We start from the raw sequence: 26,784 nt of genomic DNA, 5'->3' as shown, positions 1-26,784 counted from the left end.
TCACGTCTGTCATTTCTGGGAATTAGATTCTCATTTTTTTCTAAATTTCCGGACCGCCCGCCCACCGATTTAGTAATGTAACTTTCTTTTTCCTCTTCATCTATTAATGTCGCAACGGATAGGCCTTTGTATAGTGTATTAAATAAATAGAATAACGAAGCAACAATAACGAATAACTGAGTTCTGGAACCAAACTGATTTGCCACAAGGGAGTTCCGGCTCACTTTAAGCCCTGATTAAAAATAATAATAATAATAATAATAATAACCCGTGGCTCTGCAGCCCATTATGGTCTTGGCCAATCTCCCGCCTGAGAGTCTCCCTCCCACAATCCTAGAAAGGTGTGGAGGTCATCAACCGGTAATGGGGTGACGTGGTGTCAGCACGTCGAACCCTCAGCCGGTTATAGGAGATATCCGTGACCGGGTTACGCTACTCACTCGTAGCTCCCCAATTTCCTCACGATGGTGAGTTGCCACCGGTCCTATATACACAGCGAGAACCCAGGCGGACTCGAACCCATGCCGTCCCGCAGTCGCAGCCCAAAGCACAGCGCCCTAGGCCACGGAGAAGGACTTAATCCCTGATTGCGCTTGAACATTATGCGGAAGTTGTGAGGGATCCACAAAACATTGAACGAATAATAATGAATCAATCAATAATGAAAGTTACGTTTCTGTTGCCGGCACCCGTGGCAGAGTGGTTAGCACATAGCGCTACGACGCCAGAGGTCCCGGGTTCGAATCCTGGCCTGGGCATCAGTGGCGAAGTTCCAATGAGGCTTTCGAGGCTTAGCCTACCCAAAAAATGTTGAAATTAAAATGTTCTTGTACGCTGTAACAATCAAAGTTCGTTAAAACGAATTAAACTATGTAATCCGAACGTTTGGTTCCGCCGATCCTTGCAGATATCTCGTCAGTCAGGCCAGAAAGAGAAGAGCGCGTTCGGTCCGAACTGTGAGGCTTTTGACGAAAAGCCTCGCGTTAAAAGGCAGCTACAGCGTGAGCTCTGCGTAGGTGGAAGGGGAGTGTAAGGGGAGGGGACTGCCGATTCGCTGGGTGAAAGCGGCTAGCCTCAGAACCTACCTGTTGTGCTTCTAGTCTTCTTGTGCAAAGTGCGTCGTTCACGCGCTGCATTGTTGAATGTTAATTTACTTCAAGTGCATGCGCGCATGTGTTTGTTTGTGTGTCACATAGTGTATTTATGTTATAAAAATATAATACTGTGAAATTATATGTTGAAAACTCTAAGAGGATTTGCAGTGAAATAAATGTAAGTGAACAAGACTTCGTGGCTCTCAGATGCTTAACCTACGAAATCTTGGACACACTGACTGTACAAATGGAAATATGTTTTGGAGATCTTTGAAATATAAAATTTGTTGAATTGCTAGACCAAAATAGCTTTGGGGGATATAAACTAAATTTTTCTGTGATGAAATTAAATAACCTTCTGTCCAAATATCCATTTTTCAACAAAGAACGATTAGAAAATGAATTAAAGAATATCTATGCTGATGAAGAAAAGCATTTACCTAGTGCAGACCTTCTAAAATTCATAGTTAGCAATGATCTTCAAACAATCTACAAAGAAGTAACACAACTTATCAAGTTGGTCTTGACATTCCCTGTTACAACAGCTTCCTCCGAAAGAAGTATGAGCACCCTCAAGAGAGTAAACAATTATCTCCGCAATTCAATGAAAAATGAAAGATTAAGTTATCTTAGTACAATAGCCATTGAAAAAAAACTGGTTAAAGAACTTTCTATTGATCAAGGCTTCAAGGAAAGAGTAATTGATACTTTTACAACCAAGAAGAATCGACGCATGGACCTGCTGTATAAAAAAAATATAAGCAGATTTTTCAGCCTACCCAGTATTTACGCCTTAGCTTCGCCACTGCTGGGCATGGATGTTTGTGAGTGTCCATTCATCAATTTTATCACATCATAACTCATCCCCATCTTCGAAAATTAGCCAAGTGGCACAAAAGGCGAAGTAAAATAAATCAAACCAATCAATCAATATGTTGCAGATAAATACTCCCACCAAAAAAAACTTCAAATCAACCCATTAGATCAAAAAATCAATATTTTTACAACCAACTTCGATTTCACGGATTTATTCAAAATATCATACAAAATATGAAAAAGAAATTTTTCCTGTGGTATAGGTGAAATGCCCACCTCATTGTCATGAGTAGTAAAAAATATACCGAGTGGTCCAAAAGCCCCGGAACGGTCACATATCGTGAGAAATACACATCGAATCGGAAAACGAAAAAAATACGTGTTTAATAAGTGAAAGAAAGCTATTCAATTATATCACACTTGATTCCCCACCCCCCGCCCCCTGGGGGTGGGGCGGAGACAACGGTGAAATTTTAAATGGAAACCCCTATTTTGTATTGTAGAATCGGAAAGACAACTTCATTCCGAGTCCAACGAGCTATCAACCATCCTCCTAGCTCAATTAGGAACGGAGATATGGCGAAATCGTAGACATACCCCCCCCCCCCTCTTCCATATACTCTATTGAAAGGTCTTGACTTGACTCTAGCTCAATTAGGGGCAGATATACGTCCCTTTGAATTTTCTTGGGTTTTATAAAATTTCCGTTGGACTCGGAATGAAGTCATACTACAGCGGCTTGAATAACGTAATGTGGAAAACGACCCAAGAAACTAGTTCCCGAGACGGATGACAACACAGATGGCAGTGCGATGAGTGCCACTTCTAATTTTCTTATGAAGGTAATGCGGCTTAGTTAGTTTTGGAATATATTGTGTAGATTTGTTTGTCTTGAAATGCGGTACGTGAATTGATGGAAACAGTTATATTTGTGGAGTGATTTGCAGTTACGAAATGACATTAATTTGGAAAGAAAAGTAAAATAAAATTAATAAATAAATAGCATGCCTAACACAAGAAGAAACATCGCAAACTGATTCCGGACGTCAGGTGTTGGATTGAGTACTAGAGTTTTATTTTTCTATGTTATTAGAATATAAATAGTACCCTGAGAGATATTTCATACCGAGGCGACAAACCAAAAGTGTCGCTTGGAAGCGAGCAGTTCGTAATCAATGCAGCCTTTCGAACCGAAGGGACACAAGCTCTGGCTGCACCGTTTCCTCAAGGAGATTTTACACCAAAGCGACAAACGATACGAGGATTTCACACCAAAGCGACACGGGTCCTTCGGTCCAAGGCAACTTTCATACCGAAGCGACACGCGACACATGTTGCTTGGAAACGAGCCAATCAAGAGCAACATTTCACATCGTAGCGGCATGGCGGGATGCACAGGCCAGCAATCGGTTCGTGAAATCCTCAAGCGATAAGTGTCGCGTGCCGCTTTCACTTTGGTGCACAATCTCCCTAAAGCAAGACTCTCCTATTGAGGAAATAGCCCAGTGTGAGCGACTCACAAGCGACACTAGTGGCTTATCGTGTCGCCTAGATCTGTTGTAACGTGCGGTTTATCGTGTCGCCTATCTGTTGTTCGCACAATTAGCAGCAAACGCTTGCTAATAGACTGAAGGCACCATGTCGCTTGTCACTTACGTTAGTTGGGAACTCCCCCTGTAGCGCGTCGCTTCGGTCTCAGCACCCTTTCCGACCAAAGTAACAAGTAGCACGCGAATACGCCATATGAACGTGCCGTTTGCTGTTTGGAACCTCATGTGCAATGAATACTATTTTACAGTCTGGAAGTGTGTGTTACAGTGGGAACATCCCGTGTCGCTTGTCCCATTGGTTTGAAAGTTTCCTTACACTCATGTCGATGGCACTACCACTTGTCGTTTCATGCAATCATCATTATCATCATCGCCGCGATTAGTTTCATGCTGAAGAAAAGAGACAGTAAATATCAAAAATACAAATACTTCAGTGTGTATATCTTTAAAAGAAATGATGTAATAATTATGAACCTAATTCGTACACAAAAATTTAGTTGCCAAGAGCATTCCACGCGTATTTTTTCTCCCGTATTATTAACGAAAGTATGACGATAACAGGACGTGGTCGACTGTCTACAATGTTCGTTAATATCTTCGCGACCACCGTACCAAATATCATAGCAATTATCACATTCATAGAAATGCTTTGTGTCAGTGGCGCAGGAACGTTTTTCATTTGGGGGTGTACAAAATTCATATATATATATATATATACGTACACACACGCGCACGCGCGCGCATATATATATACTACGCATATAGTACTACTTCAAAGGTAGTACCTATAGGTATAATGTGAAGGCATCGGAAATATTCCATTTTAGAACAGCACACGAATTTCCTGTTTTTTTTTTTTTAAATTAAAAATTGGCATACATAATTTTTATTTCTTTGTTTTCCTTAGTATTTATTGTCATTTTAAAAACAGATTTTAACCGGATAACAATCCTGAAAAATATAAAGCTCTGGTCGTTGTTCATGGGCTCGTTTTGAATTTAACGAAACGGAATATCAGGAGTTCGAAATGTGAAAATTGCGAACAAAGATACAGCTATTGATTTTTAATGCAGTGTGAGATTAAAGGGGCTGAGGAGGATTCCCCCCTCTCCTCTATCTTCAGCCATCCCAACCAGGAATAATCGTCTCTCACCAACTGGATATAGAAACAATATTACTGAATATATCATACTTATAGAGTCCACATCAGTTCAGTTCATTTTAATTTTAAAGTCCCATAGCTAAGCATAAAAATATATTTAAATAATTTATGGCAGATGTGTACCACATCCAATGCCTTTTAGAAGCCATGTATTCCGTATTTCCTCAGACATCTATAGGGTGTTGTATTTTTTTAAAAAAAATATTGAGTTGAGATGGTTCCCGATCAACTCGTAAGAGGTCTAAGTTTGGAATGTTTGTAAAACATTTGACAAAGTATTTATTTGTAACATAATTATGTGTGCCTAACGACGTTCTTCAAGCACTGAAAATACTATCATTAGGCTATATATACAAAACCGAAATCCTTCAGATCTCACAGCAAGCAAGGAAAAGCCAAACGCTCGAAAGTTGTTTTATTTCTCTTTTCAATCTTCGGTGGATAATATGAAGAGCCGGCCAAGGTTTCTTTTCGTATTTAGTAGTATTAAATGCATATACATGCATGTTTTAAGGTGACTTGTCAATTCCTCGTTTTCGGGAAAAGGTGAACTTTAATGTAAGCAAAAGCATGTGCGCGTCACAGTTAAATATTTTCGCATCTACAAAGAAAATCCAAAACACATTCCCACCTCGCCAGCCCCCGTAGCGGAGTGATTAACATATCGTTCTACGACGCCAGAGGCCCCCGGTTCGAATCCCGGCCTGGGCATGGGTGTTACATGTATTTGTGAGTGTCCCTTCATCAATTCCATCATACCATCACTCATCCTCATCTTCGCTATTAGCCAGAAGTGGCTGAAATTTGAAGTATAATAAACCAAATCCCTCAACCAAACATTCCAATCAAAAATCTACCAATTTCTACCAACCGAATGTGAAATGTCATAAACCTAACCTTAACTGATTAGAAAAATAATTTAGAAGTTTTAAACATACTCAAGAAAGTGTGGGGCGTTACCCCCACACCCCCTATACGCCTTCATGGCGTGGTGCTATGCACAGGGGAATACTTTACATTTTAAACATACTTTTACTTTCCTTATACCCCCAGTGCATTCATTCATGCAGAACAATTTGCAAGAAATTGAATGAAGATAACACAGTGGCCTTGACAAGCCAACTATACGACCTGCAGCGAGTCTCATTTATCCCGTGCATTCATTTGACTAATGTAATTTTCTTCCAGTTTGACTTTAGGGTTTAACTTCAAATGGCGTTGTATTTGTGTTGCATTCGATATCAAAATTAGGTTTTAAGCGATTAATGTCCAATTCTAAGTACTATATCTAATACTTAGGTAAAAGTAAGTTGTCGTCCTCTGATAAAATCACAAATTGCACCCTGTTCTAATGTCTAGGAAAGGGGAACATCGAGACGAGACGAGAGGAGAATTGTCACAGCCTCATCTCGTCTCCTGTGTGGTGAGTTTGAGTTTGTTTAAGTTGGTGTATTAAGTCCATTTTATGCACAGTTAGGCTAATCGGGATCCGAACCACTGTGCCACGTGCCTCCACCGGGTATCGAACCCGGAACCCCTTGATTACAAGGCGACGACGCTACCACTGCGCCATCGGGGAGGCCCTCCGGTGTGCTGAGGTACTTCTCGTTCTTATTTGTGTTTCGGTGTCCACTCAGAAGTTGTTAAAACTTATTCTATGTACTTTATATCCACTTCATGGGCTAATCGGGACTGAATCTGCAGTTTAAAGTGGAATCCAAAGCTCAGTGCATGTTGGATCCTCAATTACAAGGCGAGATATCTCGTCCTGACCCACGAAATGTATAGTATAAGCAACACGTACATTGTGTCACCACTCAAAGTTTTACAACGTATATGTCATTAAAGCAAAACTTTTCCTAACGTTTCTTTGCTTTATATCTTGTTTCGATGCTGCGAACCGTCGAAATTCGGAATTATATTATAAATACATTAAACCGGGCAGCACATGCTCGCAATTATTACTAATGCATTAACTTTGCAATTACAGTAAACAAAATACAGGACAATTTGAAAAAAAATAAGTCAATAAATTTAAACGCTTGGTATGTGTGATAAGACACACAGTAATTTAAATTTATTTTTACCAATTTCTTCAAATATGATACCAGAGTTTTGAACGAGATCATCTCGGACATCAAGTATGGCCTCGCTTTGATTTTGCAGAGATTTATTTCAGTCTCGTTTCGAAATTTGAGAGGAAACACAGACTTTTCTTGTCTCAGTATCATCTCTATATTCAAAAATCTCTTAATATATAGGTTTAAGTATAGTTTTCTCTTACAAAGTTATGAAGTACAGGAATACATTGTACCCCCCAATGTCTCGTCTCATTTGTGTAAGTATTTCGTTTCGGAAAATTCCATTTGAAAAATTCAAAAGAAAAGGTCAGTCATATACTCTTCTGATGATGATTTATATATTATCTTTGAATCGACGCGACCATTTCTTTAGAAAAGTGTAGCCCCCCACCTTACGCAAGGGAGCATTCATCTGGAGCGTGATTTTCTGAGAGTAAACTGTTTCACAGAAATTTACACAATTTTCATCTCCTTAAAGAGGTTTCCAAGAACACAGGTCAATGAACTAACTACATAGTAGCAAGCACAGTGTAGTAGAATAAGTTTACAATGGTTTGAATTTCTGTGGTAGCTAAGTAAGATAAATTAGATAATGCTTGTAAGTTATAAACAATATACCTAAACCTTTTTTATTAAGCGAATTGAAAATATGTTCCTTTAACAGTAGCACCTTGCGTCTGTCAAATTATCTAAGGGGGTACAGGGGGTACAACGGGATTTTCGGATTTAGAGGGGTACAGTACCCCCCTTCAAAAATTTGAGGGGGTACAATGTACCCCTGTACCCCCCGTTCCTGCGTCACTGCTTTGTGTAAGACAATCAAACGTTGTAACCGTTGTAACGAAAACTCCATTCTCTTCCATTATAAGCAGACGAATGCCATGCAGGTGTACCCACACCAGCGCCTCTAGCGGTATCATATTCGAGTGGAACCAGCCAGAGTTGCCAAAACAGTGCCGTTTTCCACACTACGTTATTCAAGGGGCTGTACTCATACGGTGGATCGAGTAACAAAGTATCTCCACTTATATAATAATAATAATAATAACAACAACAATAAGTTTGGAATTGGTATATGAGACCCCCGAAATAAAATCCTGACCTATTAAAAAATATAACACATTCACGTGCGCTAATTAATTAAATAAATAATGAAGAATAAATTTATATAGTTTACAAAAGGGGGGGGTATCCTTCCATGCCCCACTTAGCTTTCGACTGTCGTGTTGCAAAGTTATAGCATGGTCATAGACTGCAAAGTAATCGAAACGCCTTGCATGAAATTATGACATCGCAAGTTTCGAGTTTCCGTCACCCCCACCCTTTTTGACTGGCCATTTCCCTCGAGGTGGGGGAAATGGTATTTTTTATGAATCATGAATGCCTTGAATACCTAATCAATTCATTCACAGACAGCGCAGCGCACCGGTAAAGTCCAGAAAGTAGTTCGCAAGTGTCAAGTGAAGTGAGTTTCGACAACTGTTCCAGCTACGCCCACATGAAAGGAACTGCGAAGGTGCAAGAAAAAGTGTTTGGGTTGTTGTCAGTTGTGAATGCGTAGTTTCAAGAGTACTTTTTTCGTTTCCTCATTATGTCGCCGTATTTATGTACGTAGTATTTCAACTGCAAAACTTGCTTCATCTTGTCTGCCGTAATGCTATAACATGACGCAGAAAAAAAATGTTTTACCCGTGACTTCGAGAAAGTGGTTTACCTTCAACTTTTGTTTTTGTTGATGTTGACATGTGGAATGTAAGTATCTTGTGCCACGCAATATTTATTTTCCAAAACTGTTTAGGCGTGGTCATTCTAGATAGCAGGAATATTTTGGTTACAAAAATTGGTGAGAGATAAAATGAAAGAGCAATTGTACGTGTTGTGACAGTGTATTGCATACTCGTCTTGAAATTTGTACATGCAATAGCTCTCGATTTTTTAAAATAAACATTGCTGTCATGTAAAGGATTTTTAGTGGCATGGAATTTAAATTGATTATTTTTCTGATATTTTACTTGTGCATAATGATGAGCATTTTTCATTGTTCCTGTAATCAAGGGCATTCGGTGATCGAAGGCAAAAGAGTGGTGTAACAGATAGATTTTAAATATACTGCACTGGTAGTCTTGTCTGTGGTCATATTGTTAAAATTGTTGGTTTATTAATTAAAAAATATAAGCTCAATATGTACTACTCCGTACAACATCGTATTTTTTGCTTCATGTGAGATGTACAAATCAAATATAAATTCAAACACTCCCCGTGGCGATGCAGGTTTTTTTTTGCAAAACATTGTCAATTTTACCATGTTGCCAAATTTGATGGTTTTGAAAACAAAGTCATAGATCAAGAAAACCATGTTATGCTTTTATTTATGTTGTGTGTTTTATTTTGTCTTCAACCAACCAAACATTTTAAAATTTGATCAGGGAGTTACTCATTGGGTAGGGTGGGGAAAGCCAATTCCAGAATGTACATATAATTTTTTGGTAACAGTATGGTATAGGGAAAACACATTTCACTCGTTCATTTAGTCATTTTTTACATTCGTACTTACCTATTATGCATTGCGAAACATTGTTTAAGGTGTTTCATGTTACTCATTTTGTATTTTTTTCCGGGTTCAAAAACCCCACGAACCACGCACGTGTAGTCCCCCACACCATTCACGGAAAGCCCCACGAACCATGCATGCGTAGGCTTACACACCATTCACGGAAAGCCCCACGAACCATGCACGCAAGATTAGATTAGGTTCTATTAGGTTAGGCAAACATAGTTAAAATTGTCATGTTCTGGCAAAACAATGGCGATTTTAGAAACACTGACCGGGGGTTACGTCATCAAATGCACGGAACATTTGTTTCACGTAGTCGAACGTAATGGAGGCAACAGCTTTTGTGCATCGGAGAGAAATTAATGTCGAAAAATACATGATTTAGCGGCCGAATAAGTTGAACGAAGAGAAAAAACACTTCCACGAGCTTTCAAAAGTCTACAGAAACTCAGTTCCGTAAGTAGTTTCTCCTGTAAATTTGAGGAAATGTGTTTTCCCTATACCATACTGTTACCAATTTTTTTCTTAATCCTGCAATTTCATCGTGCCTTCATGATACAAGAAAATAAATATTTTGGATACTCAGAACTGCTTGGTTGAGCATTTTGTTTTTTATTACTGCACATGAAACGTATAGTTACTACATACCACATAATCAAGACAATGTATATTTATGAGGCAAGTGGCAAAAATGGTTGAAAATACAGGGATATAAGTAGTAGTAATACAAGCTCTCAGACGACAGTGTTTATCTATGCACCAGATTCACATGTAATAGTTTGCAACTCTGAACAGGGCAGTATATTCGCTACTGATTCATCATTAGATTGTTACTGTGGTTGTACGTGTTTTAGTCGTACGTAATGTAACAACGTGAACCTCGGATACGTCTGTTATCATCACAAAAGTACCACAAGGCATCTGGACACAAATCTCCAGATATCAGCCTTGCAACGAGATTTGCAAATATTTGACTTGTAGCTGGGCGTAAACAGCCACATGTAGGCTGAGACAAATCCGATATTGACACTTCATTTTGAATACTTTTTTTTTACCATTTCTCATATCCTTGGTTCACTTCCCCCTTCCCCTGAGATGACTGCTGATCCTCTGGCTGGTAGGCTATGATGTTCGGTCTACTGGACGTGTTTCTCGCTTCGTTTTACAGCTAATAATATGCTGTCATTTTTCACAAATTTTGTGTGTTCCTTGCAACCCTGCCGTGCACAGTTTCGCCGCAGGAAATGGCGTCACAGATACGATCAAATGTTGGATTGGGTTGCCAGCATCCAGGCGGCAAAACTGTCATTTTTTGAAAGGCTGTAGTGTTGAATCGACGCACCAACGAGGAAAATGTTACCAAGAAAAGTTTTTTTTTTTATGTCCTCTATACGAATCTGTGTACCGTGGGCACCATTAAAATGACACCCTGTATATATTTTTATGGCAAGGAATAGTTATATGAAACAAGTTCCCATTGCAGATACTTTATATTTCATTATACTTGCCTTTTGTACATGATATGAATTTTTTACATATTTGGAAACACATCAGTGAAACATAGTGTAAACATACTACATCTTTTATGCATAAAGGTTTTTCTATCCTCTAACATAATGTTATGTTTCCCATGATTAACCATTTGTTGGCTTCCATAGGATACAAACTAAGGCTGTCATCTGTAAAGTATTTCCATGTGTGGTGCAAGGTTGATTCTGTTGACACATATTCCAATGTTATCATGATATATGTATGTTTTCTACATAAATCCAATCCTTTCGATAGATAGATTTATTTCATCCATGAATGACTTGTTTGCATTTACATGCTGTGATATAGGACATGTCGATTTGTGTTTACAACATCATAAACATTGCAATATAATAATACAATGAAATACAATAAGCATTTACAGCCATTCCCGTGGCAGAATGGTTAGCACATTGTTCAAATCCTGGCCTGGGCATGGATGTTTGTGAGTGTCCATTCATAAATTTCATGATATCATCACTCATCCCCATCTTCGCAAATTAGCCGAAAGTGGCACAAAAAAGTGAAGTAAAATAAAGCCACTCAATCAATATGCGGATACAGTGAAATGTAGTAAAATATAGTGGTGTGTGATTAAATACTGCAATCGAAATGTTACCAATTTTTGTTTACAATCCCATGAACATTATTATACAATAATACGATGCCAGTCAATGCATGGTTAAAGTTGAATATAATAAAATTTCATTGAGATAACATACCTAATGTAGTGAAACACTGCAATGGAAGTGTCACCTTGTACCAGTTACCGCACCATGTTTGGAGAAACTGCTCTGGTGCAGTTTATGTGAATACACTAATTTCATTATTGTATCATTTGTATGCTGCTTTATTGTTTTAGCAGTGTGTCCATTTTAATAGTAATATGCATTCACATTGAGATGCATTAATATCGGTATAGTATAATGTGGTTTATGTTGTACAATACCCATTTTATTTTTAATATGCATATATGCCTGTAACCATATGCCGAATAGGCTAACTGCATTACTGTTTTTTTTTTATGAAAATCTTTATTCTTGTGCATTGCAGAATGTTGTCATCAGGATGAGTGCAGAGAAAATATGCAGCAACGTAAACCTTCAGCCTCCGCAGTCTAGCTGCGGGCGAGGAAAGCTGAATTCACATCAATCGGCCGACTCAAACGACAACTGTCGCACATGCGACACAAAACCATTTGAACACCAAGTTGCTGGACACAGGTTCATAGATAGCAACAAGGATAAAGTTTGTTTTGGTGAGTGCAAGTTGCAACTCTAAGAAAATAACTAGAGGGTGATTCAAAAGATGCCATATATAGCATACAAAGCAGTTTTGTGGTTACACAACATGTTCAATATGACTCCCATTGTTTTGAATGCACATGTAAATATTAGTTAACTGAAACTAAGTGTTCATCAACCAATACCATTGTGTCACTTTACCTCAAAGAAAAGAACAGTGAGTGTGCTATATATATGTATGGTGACTTTGAATCATCCTGTAAATTATGGCAGTACATGTAATTAACATTGGGCATAAGTGACCTGAGAAACATTGAAAATTTGGAAATTTCATAAAAAATACATAATTGCGGAGTGAGAAATTTAAAATTCTGCAATGTTTTAAATAAAATTTCATATCTTGAAAACTATGAAAAGTAGGGTTTCAAATCATACTTTGTTTTGTTTAGTACAGATGGGACTATAAGATTATGGTGAAAAATGAAATTTTTCTTCATCAAGTAGGAGATTTTTTTTAAAAAAAAAACTTTTTTTGGTAAATTTTGAACATGATAGTTAAAAATGGTACCAACATGTTGCTATGTACCTGTTCCACTCACACTGCAAAAATTGCGCAATTGTTATTTGTATTTTTGGAGAAAAAAAATATCTTCCAAAGTAATACAACTTGCCTTGTATATAACCTGTAGCGTAACTAACATGATCTACGCTCTCTGACAACTTTCAGTTCTGCTTCTCTACTAATTTTTTTTATGCATTTATATGCATCAATTTGCCAAGAAATTTGCTTTATGATATTTAAGAATTACATCAGATGTTAATAGAGATGTTACGTAATCACAAGATACAGTTTTTCATTCAAAATTGGTGTAAAATAAAACGAAAGTTTTATTTTGCATAATTTCCAGGATAATTGTACTCTGCGAAAGTGTCCGCAGCATTTCTGCGGACTCCGTGAAAAATCAAAATGCTGGAAAAGTATCGGCTGGTATCGGTAGATGAATTCAAACCGAAACTTTCTGATACCGATACCAATACATCGGTATCTGCTCAGCCCTAGTTGTTTTTTTTTACTTGTCAGATTTAAGTGAAATTTAAACGCAAAAATAAATGTAAAAGTAAGTTATTGTATATCTATTCATTTGATCCACCTTTTTAGAATTGTTTCTATTGCAACAGTACCAGTATCACTAAACAAGATTTTCACAAATCATCTGCAAAATTTTGTCCACAGGACCACTCTTCACGTAACATGTATACGATGGCTCCCAAGGTAAAGAAACGTGAGAGTTAAATACACTTCACAAGGCCCCAGGCATAATACTAGCATGAGTTTGTGGCAGTTAACGTGTTAATAATTCTCAGTTCATTGTGAATATTTAATCCAATCGCATTGCTAGAACCTTACATTTTATGAGTGAATGTCACACATGTTAACACTGAAATACCCCAAGGTGGTTCAGTGGTGACAAGTGGAAGTTGCAGTGCACGTAGACTCTCGGATGCAGAGGTAAGTTAAAATTCAAACTCATACCTTCCAAGACAAATTGCGTTTGATATAGGCCAATATCCATTTTCTTATTTCTAGTTACATAGCAATTTCAGGTAGTTAGTTAAATTTGAATTTAATATTTTCCAGGAATGTTAAAGCATAAGGATGGTTACGTGTTGAAGCCTGTAGAGAAACGTCCTCAAGGCGATAACGAGATAAAGTTCTACAAAGATCTGGAAGATGATGTCGATCCGGTTGGTGCTGAACTGAGGCAGTTTGTACCCAGATACCAAGGAGTCACACATGTCAAACTGGATGGCATGGGTATGTTTGCATATGGGGAAAAATTAATTGTAAGGAGCTCTTTTATACTTAGATAAATATGGTAATGCACGTGTTCAAATAAAAACAGATGGGAAATTCTTCATATTGGTGGCGAGTAGCCATCAGAGAAAGTAAAAAGTTCAGATATATTCAGTGTTGCAGCAAATATGTTAACAGATGATAAAAATAGAAATTATAATTGATATTACAAAAAAAATGGTTTTCAAGTATTGAGTGTAAAGTTTAAAGTTATCAATTATGCATTGCACTTCGCCTTATTTGTATTTTTGTTATTTATCATTGTTTTCCACCACTTTTGCCTAATCACAACAATGGTTGGTTGATTTGGTAGATTTAGTTTATTTTACTTCACGTTTTGTGCCTCTTGGCTAATTTGCGAAGATGGGGATGAGTGATGAAATGGATGAATGGACATTCACAAACAACCAAACCTGAGCGGGATTCGAACCTGCGACCCTTGGTGTCACAGCATGATGTGCTAACCACTCGGCCACAGGGTCCGGCTAATCACAACAATGATTATGAGTAGAGGCATACATATTTCGTTTTTGACAGAAACACGAAATGTGAAATAACACACTGTATTGTTCATTTTTCATGTTTTTGAAAGGCGTGAACTGCATTTTCCTACCACATTTTGTCACGAAATTATGCAAAATGTGAAATATGCTATAAAAATAAAAAATTATCCTTAGAGTTATGCTAATGATGTAAAATAGATTAATTTTGATGTAAATATTTGAGAAACAAAATGAACCGCTTTACTTAATACTCTGATAACTATATAAATGTGCTGTTAGAGGGGAAATGTTTATTTTATGTGCAGAATTCCAATCAAATTTGGGACTTGGTTCACCATTGTAACACTGAAATGCCATTTTATGTATCACTTTCGATCCTGAATTATGCCTAGTTTTTGTACTGATATCTTCATCCTTCATCATTAACACTAGAGAGGACTGTGATTTCTCAGCTACCAATTAGCACTAACCTGTCATTTTGACGGGTTCAGTTTTGCCTTGCAATATTTTTCACTGCTTTTATTCTGAGCTTGAAACAACTGTTTGTTTATTTCTTTTATTTTCACATCATAACCCTTTGTTACAAATTATGCCTCCTACAGTGGCTAATAGAGGGGCACATAGGGAACAAATAGTCAGGTCAGAAGGACTGTGTTATTCATCTTCAGTTACATCATGGAAGCCATGAAGTCAACTTAACATTGTCAATAGTATTATATGAATATGTGTTTTAACCCTCCGTTAGTATGTGAGCGTGGCACTCACCCTGGGATATAATTGTAAGTTTTTCAGGCCCAGATAGTGATATCACTTTCTGGTCTTGTGTACCTGTATTTTGGAATGTCTATGACCAGATGACGTCAGTTGTAGGTTGTGGCACTGTTCTCTGTCTGCGCAGACATGTCATTTTTATGACAATCTGTGTTTTTTGAGCACTTGCTCACATGTATACCAGCCGCGTAACCATTTTTTTCACGCATATTTTATTTCTGTGTGTACTGAATTCGGTAAGATTTTACAATACCGGACGCTTCCCTGATTTCGTTCATACATATTTCGCATACTCAATAATTTAGGGCTCCTAATCACAAATCTGCAGTTAATATTTGGCACTCACGTGTGAAATTTCGAAAATAAAAAAAGCGGTCCGTGGTCGCAACCGACAATGCACGATTGCTCATTATTGTACCGGAAGATTTTGTTCTTTCTACGAAACTTACATTTTCTTACGGTGCCCACACACCATTCACCCATAGCCCCACAAACCCTTCACGGTAAGGTTAGGTTAGGTAAACACAGTTAAAATTTGGGGCCGTAGTAATATCAGTAGTGGTACATAATGAGCAATCGTGCATTGCCGGTTGCAATCACAGACCCCCTTTTTTTTTGGAAATTCCACACGTGAGCGCCAAATATTAACTGCAGATTCATGATTAGGAGCCCTAAATTATTGAGTATGCGAAATATGAACTAAATCGGGGAATTGTCCGGTATTGTAAAATCGCTCCCTGAATTCGTGTTGTATCATTGTTTTCTCTTTTGATTCTTCGGTAATTATTTTATTTGACTTAATATATTTATTACTGTCATTATTTCTGGCTAAATAAACTTTGAAACCTGGTTTTCATTACGAATGAACAAAGGCAGTTCCTAGCATTGTTTGCTGAACTGAATGATGACAAGAAGTGAAGACCTGGGCAGGGTGTTTGATTCTCAGGTCACAGATGATAATGTTGTTGAGGAGTTATTGAAAAGCGAAAATGAAAGCAACAAGGATCAAACTCCTTGTGAAGATAAGCTTATTTTTATGTGTTCTTTTCCCCTCAATATATTGGGTGGGATGAAACTACGAAGTAGAATGTACATCTCTCTCATCAACACATAATAAATTATTGAATTTATTACTAATGTTGTGCAAGTTAGTTAACATCAAAATAAAATTATAAAAATTGTTGTTTTCCGTGATAAATTGTCTCTCACATTAGGTCATCAGTAATATTGCAATAAAATAATATCATTTTGTTATTATGCAATAAATGAGATAAATTTTAACATGTAAGTGTTATATGTTAGGCAATATATATTTATAAACTATGTCTAATGTGATAAATGTGAAACGATATTTGAAAAAATGCCAAAAAAAAACTGAAATTCATTTGGAGTGCCACACTCACACGTATACCAACCTCGTTACTGTGAAATACATATACCAACGTAGGGTTAATACTTTTCCCTGGCCATTTACATTACATTTTTTCATTCGTGCGAACTTTTGAAAACTATAATTTCTTTATTCTATCACAAAGAATTGAAATACACGAAAACTCACTTGGAAAGGAGGAAACATCAATGTGCTGACACTCGCCTACATTGTCATCAAATTTCACATCGTCATCTGAAGAAGAATTTGTATCTATTCCTCCCATTGTCATTATCTGCTTCGAACTCATCATCTTCATAAATATTGTCCTCTCCCTCAGATTCAACATCTGACAAATCACTGAGATAATGAGGTAGCTACATCACAATCCGGTAATCCACGCTCGGGTGACATATTGGACACTGAACTGAGCCAAATACAGTAGGCGAGTAGAGATCACCAATGTTTTACTCTGGATAATTCATTGGCCGATCTGAACTAACATTCAACTTGAAGATACGTCCATTAGACGAACAAAAATGAGAAAAGTTGAACAAAGGTTCACTCGCAGTTTGAAATCTGCTATTGCTTACAGACGTCCCTAGGCATACGTAAAAACTGTACCTGTCAAAGTGACGGGTGATCATACTTATAGTGGTAATCCATTGTAGTATCCTTCAGGAGTTAGGTTAAAGTTTAAGGGGAGGAGATATAGTTATGCACCAATTGTGCATTTATTTCAATATCGCCCGAATGGGCACTGCTACTAAAAAAAACCTGGGTGTATCCAAGAGTATGAATTTTTCTCAATGTTGCTAGTGGGATCGTTTTTTTATATTGATTATTAAGCTGGACAACAAGTTTGAAAAATATGATGAATAAGAATTTTTGGAATCCCATGTATTCCTTATGCATCAATTTCAACATCAAGTTACGGCTAATGAAATGCAAGTTTCGACTTTTCCGCTGGTGAAATTCATCTTCAAACTGCTCTCTTCCCGTTGACATCTCTTTCTATTCCATCGGAAGTTTTATATTCCCAAGAGAACGAATCAAATGATACTCCCATATGATCAATGCTTTTCTCCTTGCCTCCTGGCAGTGTTGCTAAACCTGATGTGCATAAAAGAACTAAATTTCACCTTAAATGGAGTTAAAACTGACGTTTATGGAGTTAGATTTACGAAGGCTGGATAAAGTGCTTCCTAGGGTAATGTTAGTTGTCAAAGGGGTAGGGCACTGCTATTATCGTTAACTCTAAATTGATGACAATTTATTCTTACTTTTCAAGATCTAGATCCGGCTGCATCGCCCATCTCAGTAATCCATCGATGGTCGTTGTATGAAATCGAAAATAAAGAATTCCCTGATAAAAATATTATATCAATTTCATGTCAAACATTGTGCTATAAAGAAGTAGCTGGGGAGATAAGAGGGAGTGGGGCGATGCAGAAAATATCACAATATCAAGTCACGTGCAAATTGTATGGACAAAAGTTGGTCTATATGGACCAGAACCAGTGATGGCATCATAGTGGGGCACAGGGGTGGCCGTCCCAGTTCACCGCCGAACGAGTGCACGAAAAAGCCAGATCTGGCTCCAAGAGAGCTAAGTTGGCACACTGCCACGGACGGAAGGGCTTGGGAAGACTCCCGTGGAAACTGTGTCGCATGCCCTTAACTTTTTCTGGAAGTGTATAGCACTAATATTTATTAAAAGTCACGGAACATGGAAGGTGTGGAGTAAACTTAAAATTTTCAAAATTATAACACTCACAAAGAACACCTGTAATGTAAGCCTCAGTGGTGAGGTTGAAAGTTGACACATTTCTGAGAATGCACGGAAAGTGGTGTAGAGTTTGGACATTGCAAATTCTTTCTGTTGACCACCGTAACCCCATCCCCACTCAGGGTCTACACGAGATACTTGTTGATGGAAGGCTGTTTCTCCTGTACACTATATAAAATAATACTTAGAAGTTAGTACTACAAATCATTTCAGAAACCTCTCTTTAAAAAAACAAAAACTACTTTCTCAGGATGTCACATAAAGGTAGATCCATAACCTGATGAACTGCATTGATTGGACCTTTTAGTCCAGGGGGATTTGTAATTCCATGGGTTTTTGAATGAAGGGAATATATGACTACCGGTAATATGTTGCTAGTGTGGTACACAATAACGTACTACCAGGTGTTTTGCCCACAGTTGTGGCAGAAGACCTCTGTGATGTCATAAATCCAATATGGCTACCGCTTCATGCACTAACTAAGAAATTCCATCATAACTCCTTTAATAGTGGTTTTGGAAATTTTTTTATAGATACATGTTTTGTTCAGAATTGAAAAAGAAACATAATTGATTCTTACATGTTTTTCATATCTAGCACTGTTATGGAGATAAATCTAGTGAAACTATTTCGTGCCCTTTTCTGCAAGGATTCTCTGCATATTTTACACTTAACTTCACATTCTGGCATATAAAGGGGGGAAATTACTGCCTGTGATATTTTATTGATGCCTACTATTGTGGCGTATTGCCTGTGTTACATCATACATCCAAGATGGCTGGCTCTGCAGACATTAACAAACAAAATCGACCGTATCTCCTGACTCCTTTAGGAGTAATTTTGACCATTTGTAAGTTTGTTGGGTTTTTACATGAAGGGAAGACATGTGTATGGTGGATGCTTTCATTTGGAGGCATGCAATCATGCATTACTACAGGTGTTTTGCTGGATAATGTGTCAGAGAGACCATACATGACTTCCCAAATCCAAGATGGCCACCTTTGAGGTTCTGCACATGAAACACTGTCCATAACCTGATTTAGAGTTCATTTGTCAGATTTTTCCAGAGGCATTTTCTGTTAATAAATAACAAGTAAAAAATATTATTGTTATAATTATCATTACTATTATTATAAATATTACAATAAAGGAGTAATAACATCGCCTGTGAATTCCACATTTTATTTTGAAATTTAAGCGGCTCACCTGTCATCAAGATTGAGAGTGGTTGTAATCATTTGTAAAATATCATGTCATCAATATAGTCACTTTATTCAAATTCCTCGTCACTCCGATCTGAGTGTCTGTCCTGTAAGTCATTGTTTTCACACTTTTCTTCACCTGTACTACAAAGACACAGTTCAGTACGTCACAGTGACTGATCCCGGCATATGCATGAACATTTCCTCTTTCCACAACCACAAGTCAACTGTAATCTTCTCTGAAGTTCTACGTAGTGTGAATATGACAAGAATTATCTTTTTTTTCATCCTCATTTTCCTCTTTCTCCATTCAACAACCTATTGGGCTGGGTAGATTTGGATGTTCCTTTTCTGCTGTTATTTCACTCCAATACTTGGAAGTAATTCCTTCTAGTGAAAGGTGTAAGGGACACTTTGGTGACAGCGTTCACACTATTAATGGTATCCCGGTTTGTGTTTGTACTTGCAAAGAAGGCACAAAAGTGGTTGTTGAATGCATTTGATGGCGTAGAAAATGACGTGCTTGAATCTACTTGCAAATCTTTGTTCTCATGGAATCGATGAACAAGATGTCAGAATGAATGAATGAATTGACTATTTTACTTCTAGTTTCTGCTACTTTTGGCTAATTTCAAAGATTCAAATGAATTATCAGATGAAATAGATGAAAGGACATTCACAAACACATATGGGCAGCACACAATTCAAGTCCCATGGGTCTAGATGCTAGAGCATTGATTGATTTAGTTGATGTTTTATTAGTAAGGCTAATGGGGACTGGACCTACAATTAAAGTAGAATCTTTACCGCTATATGTGCCTTCACCGGGTATTGAACTCGGGGACCCCTTGATTACAAGGTGACAACAATACCACTCTGACATTGGGAACACCCTAGACGTCAGAGCAATGTTAGTCTGCAAAATGCAGTAGAGGGTGTACTTCATGGAAGTGAGGTTGATATTTGGGCGTCTCTTACATCCCGAATATGCTGACAGGATTTTGCATGACACCAAAATCAAATATTTCGGCAAATTGCAATGGTATCTGTTCGCGAAAAGGGATGTTCCAAGGCTCACGGCTTGCTCTAACCAAAGATCCCATCACACTTTTTATCAGAAGGAGTTACTTCCAAGTATTGGTGTCAAATAAAAGCAGAAAAGGATCATCCAAATCTACCAATCACAATATTTTGTTGATGAGAAAATGAGGATGACAAGAAGATCATTCCTGTCATATTGACACTGCCTAGAGCTCCAGAGAATGTTGAATGAGGAACTCACAGGCGACGTCATTACTCCTTTACCATAATACGGTAGTGTTCAAAAAGTAGAAAAAGGGAAGAGGAAGACCTGCACGATCACCATAAATAATCATCAAGGAATGTAACTCACCTTACGCACATACTCAACAGTACTGCTAGTGTCAAATAGGCTCGAGATTGAAAGGTAAACAAAACACAACATATCAGAACAAGAGTGCCTCATTCTGTATTGAACGCTCATTGTAATCGGAGGACAATCTCTTGGTAAAGTGTTCAATGTACAGTAAGCACATGGCACAAAGACGTCAGCGAAGAATCATCGTACGTCTGGAAGCATGTCAAACACAGACTGAAGTCACGTCAGCTTTGACTGTGCCACAGTCATTTCCAGGCTTTGGCGAGGGTTCCAAGACACAGTAGATGTTCATGGTGGGCCAGAACAAGGTTGTCAACGAGTAGCAACGCCACAACAAAGCCAATATCTGGCTTTAACTGCACGACGAAACCGGACAATTCCTGCAAGACAACTGTCCTCAAAGCTTTCAGCCACCTCAGGGGTTAGAGTTTCTCTCGCCAGAAGGATCCGCTTACAGTGGAGTCAACATCATCGAAATTGAACCCTGAAAGAATGGAGGAACGTGCTCTTTCACAGATCAGTTCAGATTCAGTTTGCAAAATGATTCCCGTCGCACATTCATCTCGAGAGAACCTCGATCACGATTTAATCCAAAGAGTATCGTGGAAAGGGATAAGTTTGGTAGAGATGGAGTACTAGTGTGGGAAGACATCATGCTCAGTGGACGTACAGAACTGTACTTCTCTGTTGGGGGTACTCTTACTGCCCAGAGGCACAGAAACGAGGTACTCCAACAACATGTGCGACTTTTCAGAGGCGCAGTCGGCTCAGACTTCAACTTCAAGGATGAAAAGATGATAATACATGTGCGCATCGAACCAAATTGATGGATGACTTTCTTGAAGGTGAATAAATCCACCGCATGAACTGGCCACCAAGGTCCCCAGACGTAAATTCTGTAGTGTCTTAAGGAGATGAGTTAGCTCGTGATCCTCCAACAAAGACATTTCCAGAGGTCCACACCCCTCTTCATGGAACCAGCTGCCTGTAGAACTCTTGAACCACCTTGTAAATAGCGTGCTACGTTGTTGAAAGGTTGTGTAGCTGATACGGGTAACTTCACCCTATACAAAAGCTTTTTGATTAATTTTCACTATGTTTTATGCGGTTCTGTCACTTTATTAATAAAACATTTTCTCATATCTTAGTTATGCTTAACTTTTGGATACTACTGTAGTTATAAAAATTATAATATTTTTCACTTTTCAATTATTAACAGAAAATACCTCTGGAAAAATCTGATAATCAAAACTCTAAATCAGAATATGAACAGTACATCATGTGCAGAACCCCCATGGTGGCCATATTGGATTTCAGACGTCATGTATGGCAAATAGAAAGTATCATTCTGGTTGAGTGTGTACTGGAGTTACTAGTGGATTTGCTGGGGTAAAATTTTCCGGATCTCCTAGGGTCGTTGGAACTATTACAATGACACATTGTAATACATGATTGCATGCCTACAAATGAAAGCATCCTCCATACACATGTCTTCCCTTCATGTAAAAACCCAACAAACTTACAAATACTCCTAAAGGAGTTAAGGAGATAGAGTCGATTTTGTTCGTTAATGTCTGCAGAGGCAGCCATCTTGGATGTATGATGTCACACAGGCAATACGCCACAATAGTAGGCAACAACAAAATATCACAGGCAGTAATTTTCCCTCTTTATATGCCAGAATGTTATGTAAAGTGTAAAATATGCAGAGAATCCTTGCAGAAAAGGGCACGAAATAGTTTCACTAGATATATATCCATAACAGTGTGAGATATGAAAAAAACCTGTAAGAAATAATTATCTTTCTTTTTCAATTTTGAACAGAACATGTATCTATAAACATTTTTGCAAAACCACTATTAAAGGAATTATGATGGAATTTCTAGTTAGTGCATGAAGCGGTAGCCATCTTGCATTTATGACGTCACACAGGCCTTCTGCCACAATTGCGAGCAAAACGCCTGGTAGTACGTTATTGCGTGCCACACTAGCAACATATTCCCGGTAGTCATATATTCCCTTCATTCAAAAACCCACAAACTATAGAATTATTGACATATGCCCCTTGATTATTTGGTGGTAATTCTGTTTGGCAGTTCATGGTGAGGTACACAGTACATACATTAACTATAACAATGTTTCTTAATCATTGAAATATATATCTTTTGTTGGAAATAATTGAAGCCATGCAGTGAAAGTCTTGTTGCACTAAAGCCTACTTTGTATCACATATATGTCTACAGCTATAGAAGAATTCTAAATGGATGTAATTTTTCATAATTTGGAATATCATAGCAGGTTTTCAAAAACTACTTTGGTGATGCAGGCCTAATATTAAAGTGTGACCTTAACAGAGTGAACTCCTTTAAGAAATATGCAATTCTTCCAAGACCGTAACAATGCCCTACCAAATGTGAATTTTGTTATTGCGCATGTGCATTGCAAAATAATTAAGACAAGGCAGTGAGACAGACATGGGTCAGACCACTGTACAGGTGTAATCATCAGCAAGTACAATAATAAGATTAATTGATTGAGTTACAATTTTGGGGTGTTTCCATATGTGTGACCATTTTTTTACACCCTTCTAAGTATACGAGGAAAAATCACCTATCTAAAGTCTATCTTAAAGCTAAAGAAGCCGTGTAAAGGTACCTGCACAGAGCAAGCGCAACACATTAAAAAGGTAAGGTCGTTCTATAAAACTTCCTCAGAAACCGTGTAAAAAGGCCTACTCTTCTCAAAAAGCTAAGAACATTTGCTAAAACATTGTCATTATCTCCCAACCTGGATGACAAATCATTGGGGAAATTTTAAACTCGTCTGAGTAAAGTAAAATCTGCACATTCAATTTGATTGTTTTTTTTTGTTTTGAGTCCACTTTATGCATATTAGGGCTAATTGGGACTGGACCTACAGTTTAAAGTGAAATCTGAACCACTATGAGCCTTCACCAGGTATTGAAACGGGCCCCTTGAATTGCAAGGCAACAAGGCTACCACTATGGCATCGTTGGCACATTCAAGAAGAATATGCCGAACACTAAAGTAATATTACATACATGACACAACGGAGGGTCCAGCCCTTGCATTAAATTACCATGAGTGTGACGGCTGTGTAATTTGAAGTCTAGTTAAAATGACCTCTTCTTGAGAGGGATAAGACATACACACGATTAACGAAGGCCAACACACATAGTCAAATCATGACAAAAATAAATATGAACAGGCTGTAAAAAACGAAAATGAATAGACAGGATTTATTCCAGTTTTTAATCATCTTTTTTGTTTTTGTTTTTGCAGATGTGAGGTTCCTATTGTTGGAAGATCTAACAGAAGGCGTGAGTGAACCGTGTATAATGGATGTTAAAATTGGGAAGCAGACATGGGATCCCTTTGCAACTCCAGAAAAGCAACAGGCTGAAGATGTAAGTGCTGTAATTACATTATACAAAATGTACAAAAATCCCCATACCCCTACATCATATTACATAGTACATATGGCAGAAATATATTTTGGGTAGGGTCCGACCAAGTCTCTAAATAATTATAACAATAATATAATTAGCATAATTATATTTAATTAAATTAAAATAATATTAATATATAAATTAATTCATATTGTATTATTATTCCATGAATAGATATAAATACATTATAAGAGCGGAGATATAACAACACGTATCTATTATCTAGCTTACGTGTAGTTAAGGCCGGCAAAATTTTGCATAAAAGCAACTACCCTCGCAAGAAAATTAACGTCAAATGGATAAAGAATTGAATATTTATTGAATGACAAAGGAGTCAGATCCAATTGACGAAAATAAGTTTCTCATTAGTATGTTATGGATAATATCTTAAGTGCCTAAACCTTTGGTAATGTTCTTCAAAGCCATATGATCCCAATTCCTTCCAATACGTTCGGTGGAAATAAATTAACTATTGATTATATAAGAAATGCTAAAATAATTATATTTTCATTATCGAATTTTAGTAGTTGGTCAGTCTTTCTTGGCCTCCCCTTCTAAATACGTCCTTGCATATTACCTCTAGATACATAGGACACATATTTATTTATTATGACATATGTATCTATTTATTTACATTATAACATACTTGCGAACTTCATATTATGTTAAAGTACATTACACGTTGTTCATTCACCCACACATTTATTAGCTATTCCTCAGCACTGGAACTATGTCCGCTCACATCAGCTATGGTGCAACAACTGCCATACAAATTCAATGTTACCTTCAGAACAGGGATGCCAACCTTGAAAACAAAATCTTTGCCAATGAACCGAATACTGGCCAATTTTCAACATGGTCGCAACAGGATACATTCAAGTAGGGGTACGGGAACTTCTTTTGCATACTGTGTGTATGACATAACAAATAGGTTTCACTTTTAAAATATGCAGTGGCATACAAGGGAAAACTAATTGACATTGAAAAATATATTGAATGCACATATATGTATAATTTCTGAACTCCCATTAAGTTTCATAATTTATTCTAGTATCTTTGTAATTTTGCAGAAATTATTTCCATGGCATAAAAATATATTAATTTATATTAAATCTAAACCTGGGTAAATTTATTCCAAGCTTCAAAATTTCTTATTCAATGCTGATTTGCCTGCTATTGTGTAACAGAGATCCACACAAAACTGACAGATCACATGAAAGAGTATAATATTTTTTCACTTTGTGCACTTGGTTTGGAGAGTAAACTTTAAGAGAATTTCCCAAGTCAAATTCCCAGATGTTTTCCCAGGTATTTTTTAATAAATTTCTAGACCATTTTTATCTCGTCAATTTTCCCAACTTTTCTAGATCAGTGGGAATTTTGCAAGTTGTAGCGATTTCAAAAATAAAAGAGAGATGCCTCTCAGGGGTAGAACAGTTTATTTATTATCATAATTCTCATTTGTGATAAGTACTGAAAATGGTAAATTAATGTTTATTTTAATGAAAAACGTCATTTGCTGCAATTGCCCACTGTTGCATTCAGTGTTATTTATTTATTTTACTGTATTTACACGTGTATAATGCGCACCCTGGTATTTGATGGAGAAAAGTGACTAAAATGTTATCTCTTGTATAATGCGCAGTATAATCCAGGTTCAAGAAATTGCTTTCTTAGTTGTAGGTTGTATAGCTGTTGCTATACCAATCAAGAGATAGTGACGTCATATCTATTCAGTGAGTCACTTGTTATGTAGACCAAGAGGAGATTATCCTCTTGTGTAAACAGTAAGTCACCAACCCAAGCCACTTCCCCCCTCTCCCTCCACTCAGCATTCTAAAGTTTTCACTCTTTAACCATTATGTTTATTCTGTAATAGTAGAAAGGTAGATCAAAATTACAGTATGGATTTGCAGTGGCCAGGAAGTTATTTTCTGTTTTTTCTCACCCAACAAATACCGCTGATACATTCCATGTGATGGGAGGTGCATGCTCGAATTCTGCCAGAACAGCACTGCTTTTCTTGTGTCTCAGAACATTACATTACAAATTGAAGAATCGTGGAAAATGGCCTTCAAACTTTTATGCATGGTGTTGCTCATTTTCTCTCTACTTTTTCTAAAAACTTCAGTATATATATACTTTTTCCATGACTAATGTAACATTTATAAGAGGCCCATTCAGGACCCTCAAACTAGCAGTTAGCAGAACAAGATTTCTTTCATTAAGCCATTTTCACACTCCATATATGTCATATTATTTGGCCAGTAATACATTTTAATTATTATTTTCTTCCTCCTTATCTTTTCTTTCATCCAAAGTACCACAAAAATCAGAACGTTCCTTCATTTTGTGATGAGCTTATTTCAACTGGATTGCACATTAGTGTCACCATC

At 37.4% G+C, this 26,784-nt stretch overlaps 1 protein-coding gene across 2 annotated transcripts in view; it reads left to right on the top strand.

Annotated features, from left to right (window-relative positions):
• Ipk2 (Inositol phosphate kinase 2) overlaps nt 1–26,784 on the top strand; it is a 121,184-nt gene that overhangs the window by 79,889 nt on the left and 14,511 nt on the right. Inside the window, exons 1-4 of one of the 2 annotated variants that reach the window (XM_083141823.1) lie at nt 7,973–8,455; nt 11,841–12,045; nt 13,671–13,847; nt 24,222–24,346. In XM_083141823.1, the coding sequence (XP_082997949.1) occupies nt 8,447–8,455; nt 11,841–12,045; nt 13,671–13,847; nt 24,222–24,346 (516 nt within the window). In that variant the 5' untranslated portion in view covers nt 7,973–8,446. Of the gene's footprint in view, nt 1–7,972; nt 8,456–11,840; nt 12,046–13,670; nt 13,848–24,221; nt 24,347–26,784 lie in introns of those variants that run through there. The other variant, XM_083141822.1, reaches the window with a different exon arrangement.

Source organism: Lepisma saccharinum, chromosome 20, assembly GCF_977018435.1.
Source record: "Lepisma saccharinum chromosome 20, izLepSacc3.1, whole genome shotgun sequence".
Lineage (NCBI taxonomy): Eukaryota > Metazoa > Arthropoda > Insecta > Zygentoma > Lepismatidae > Lepisma > Lepisma saccharinum.
This window is presented reverse-complemented; position numbering and strand designations above follow the sequence as displayed.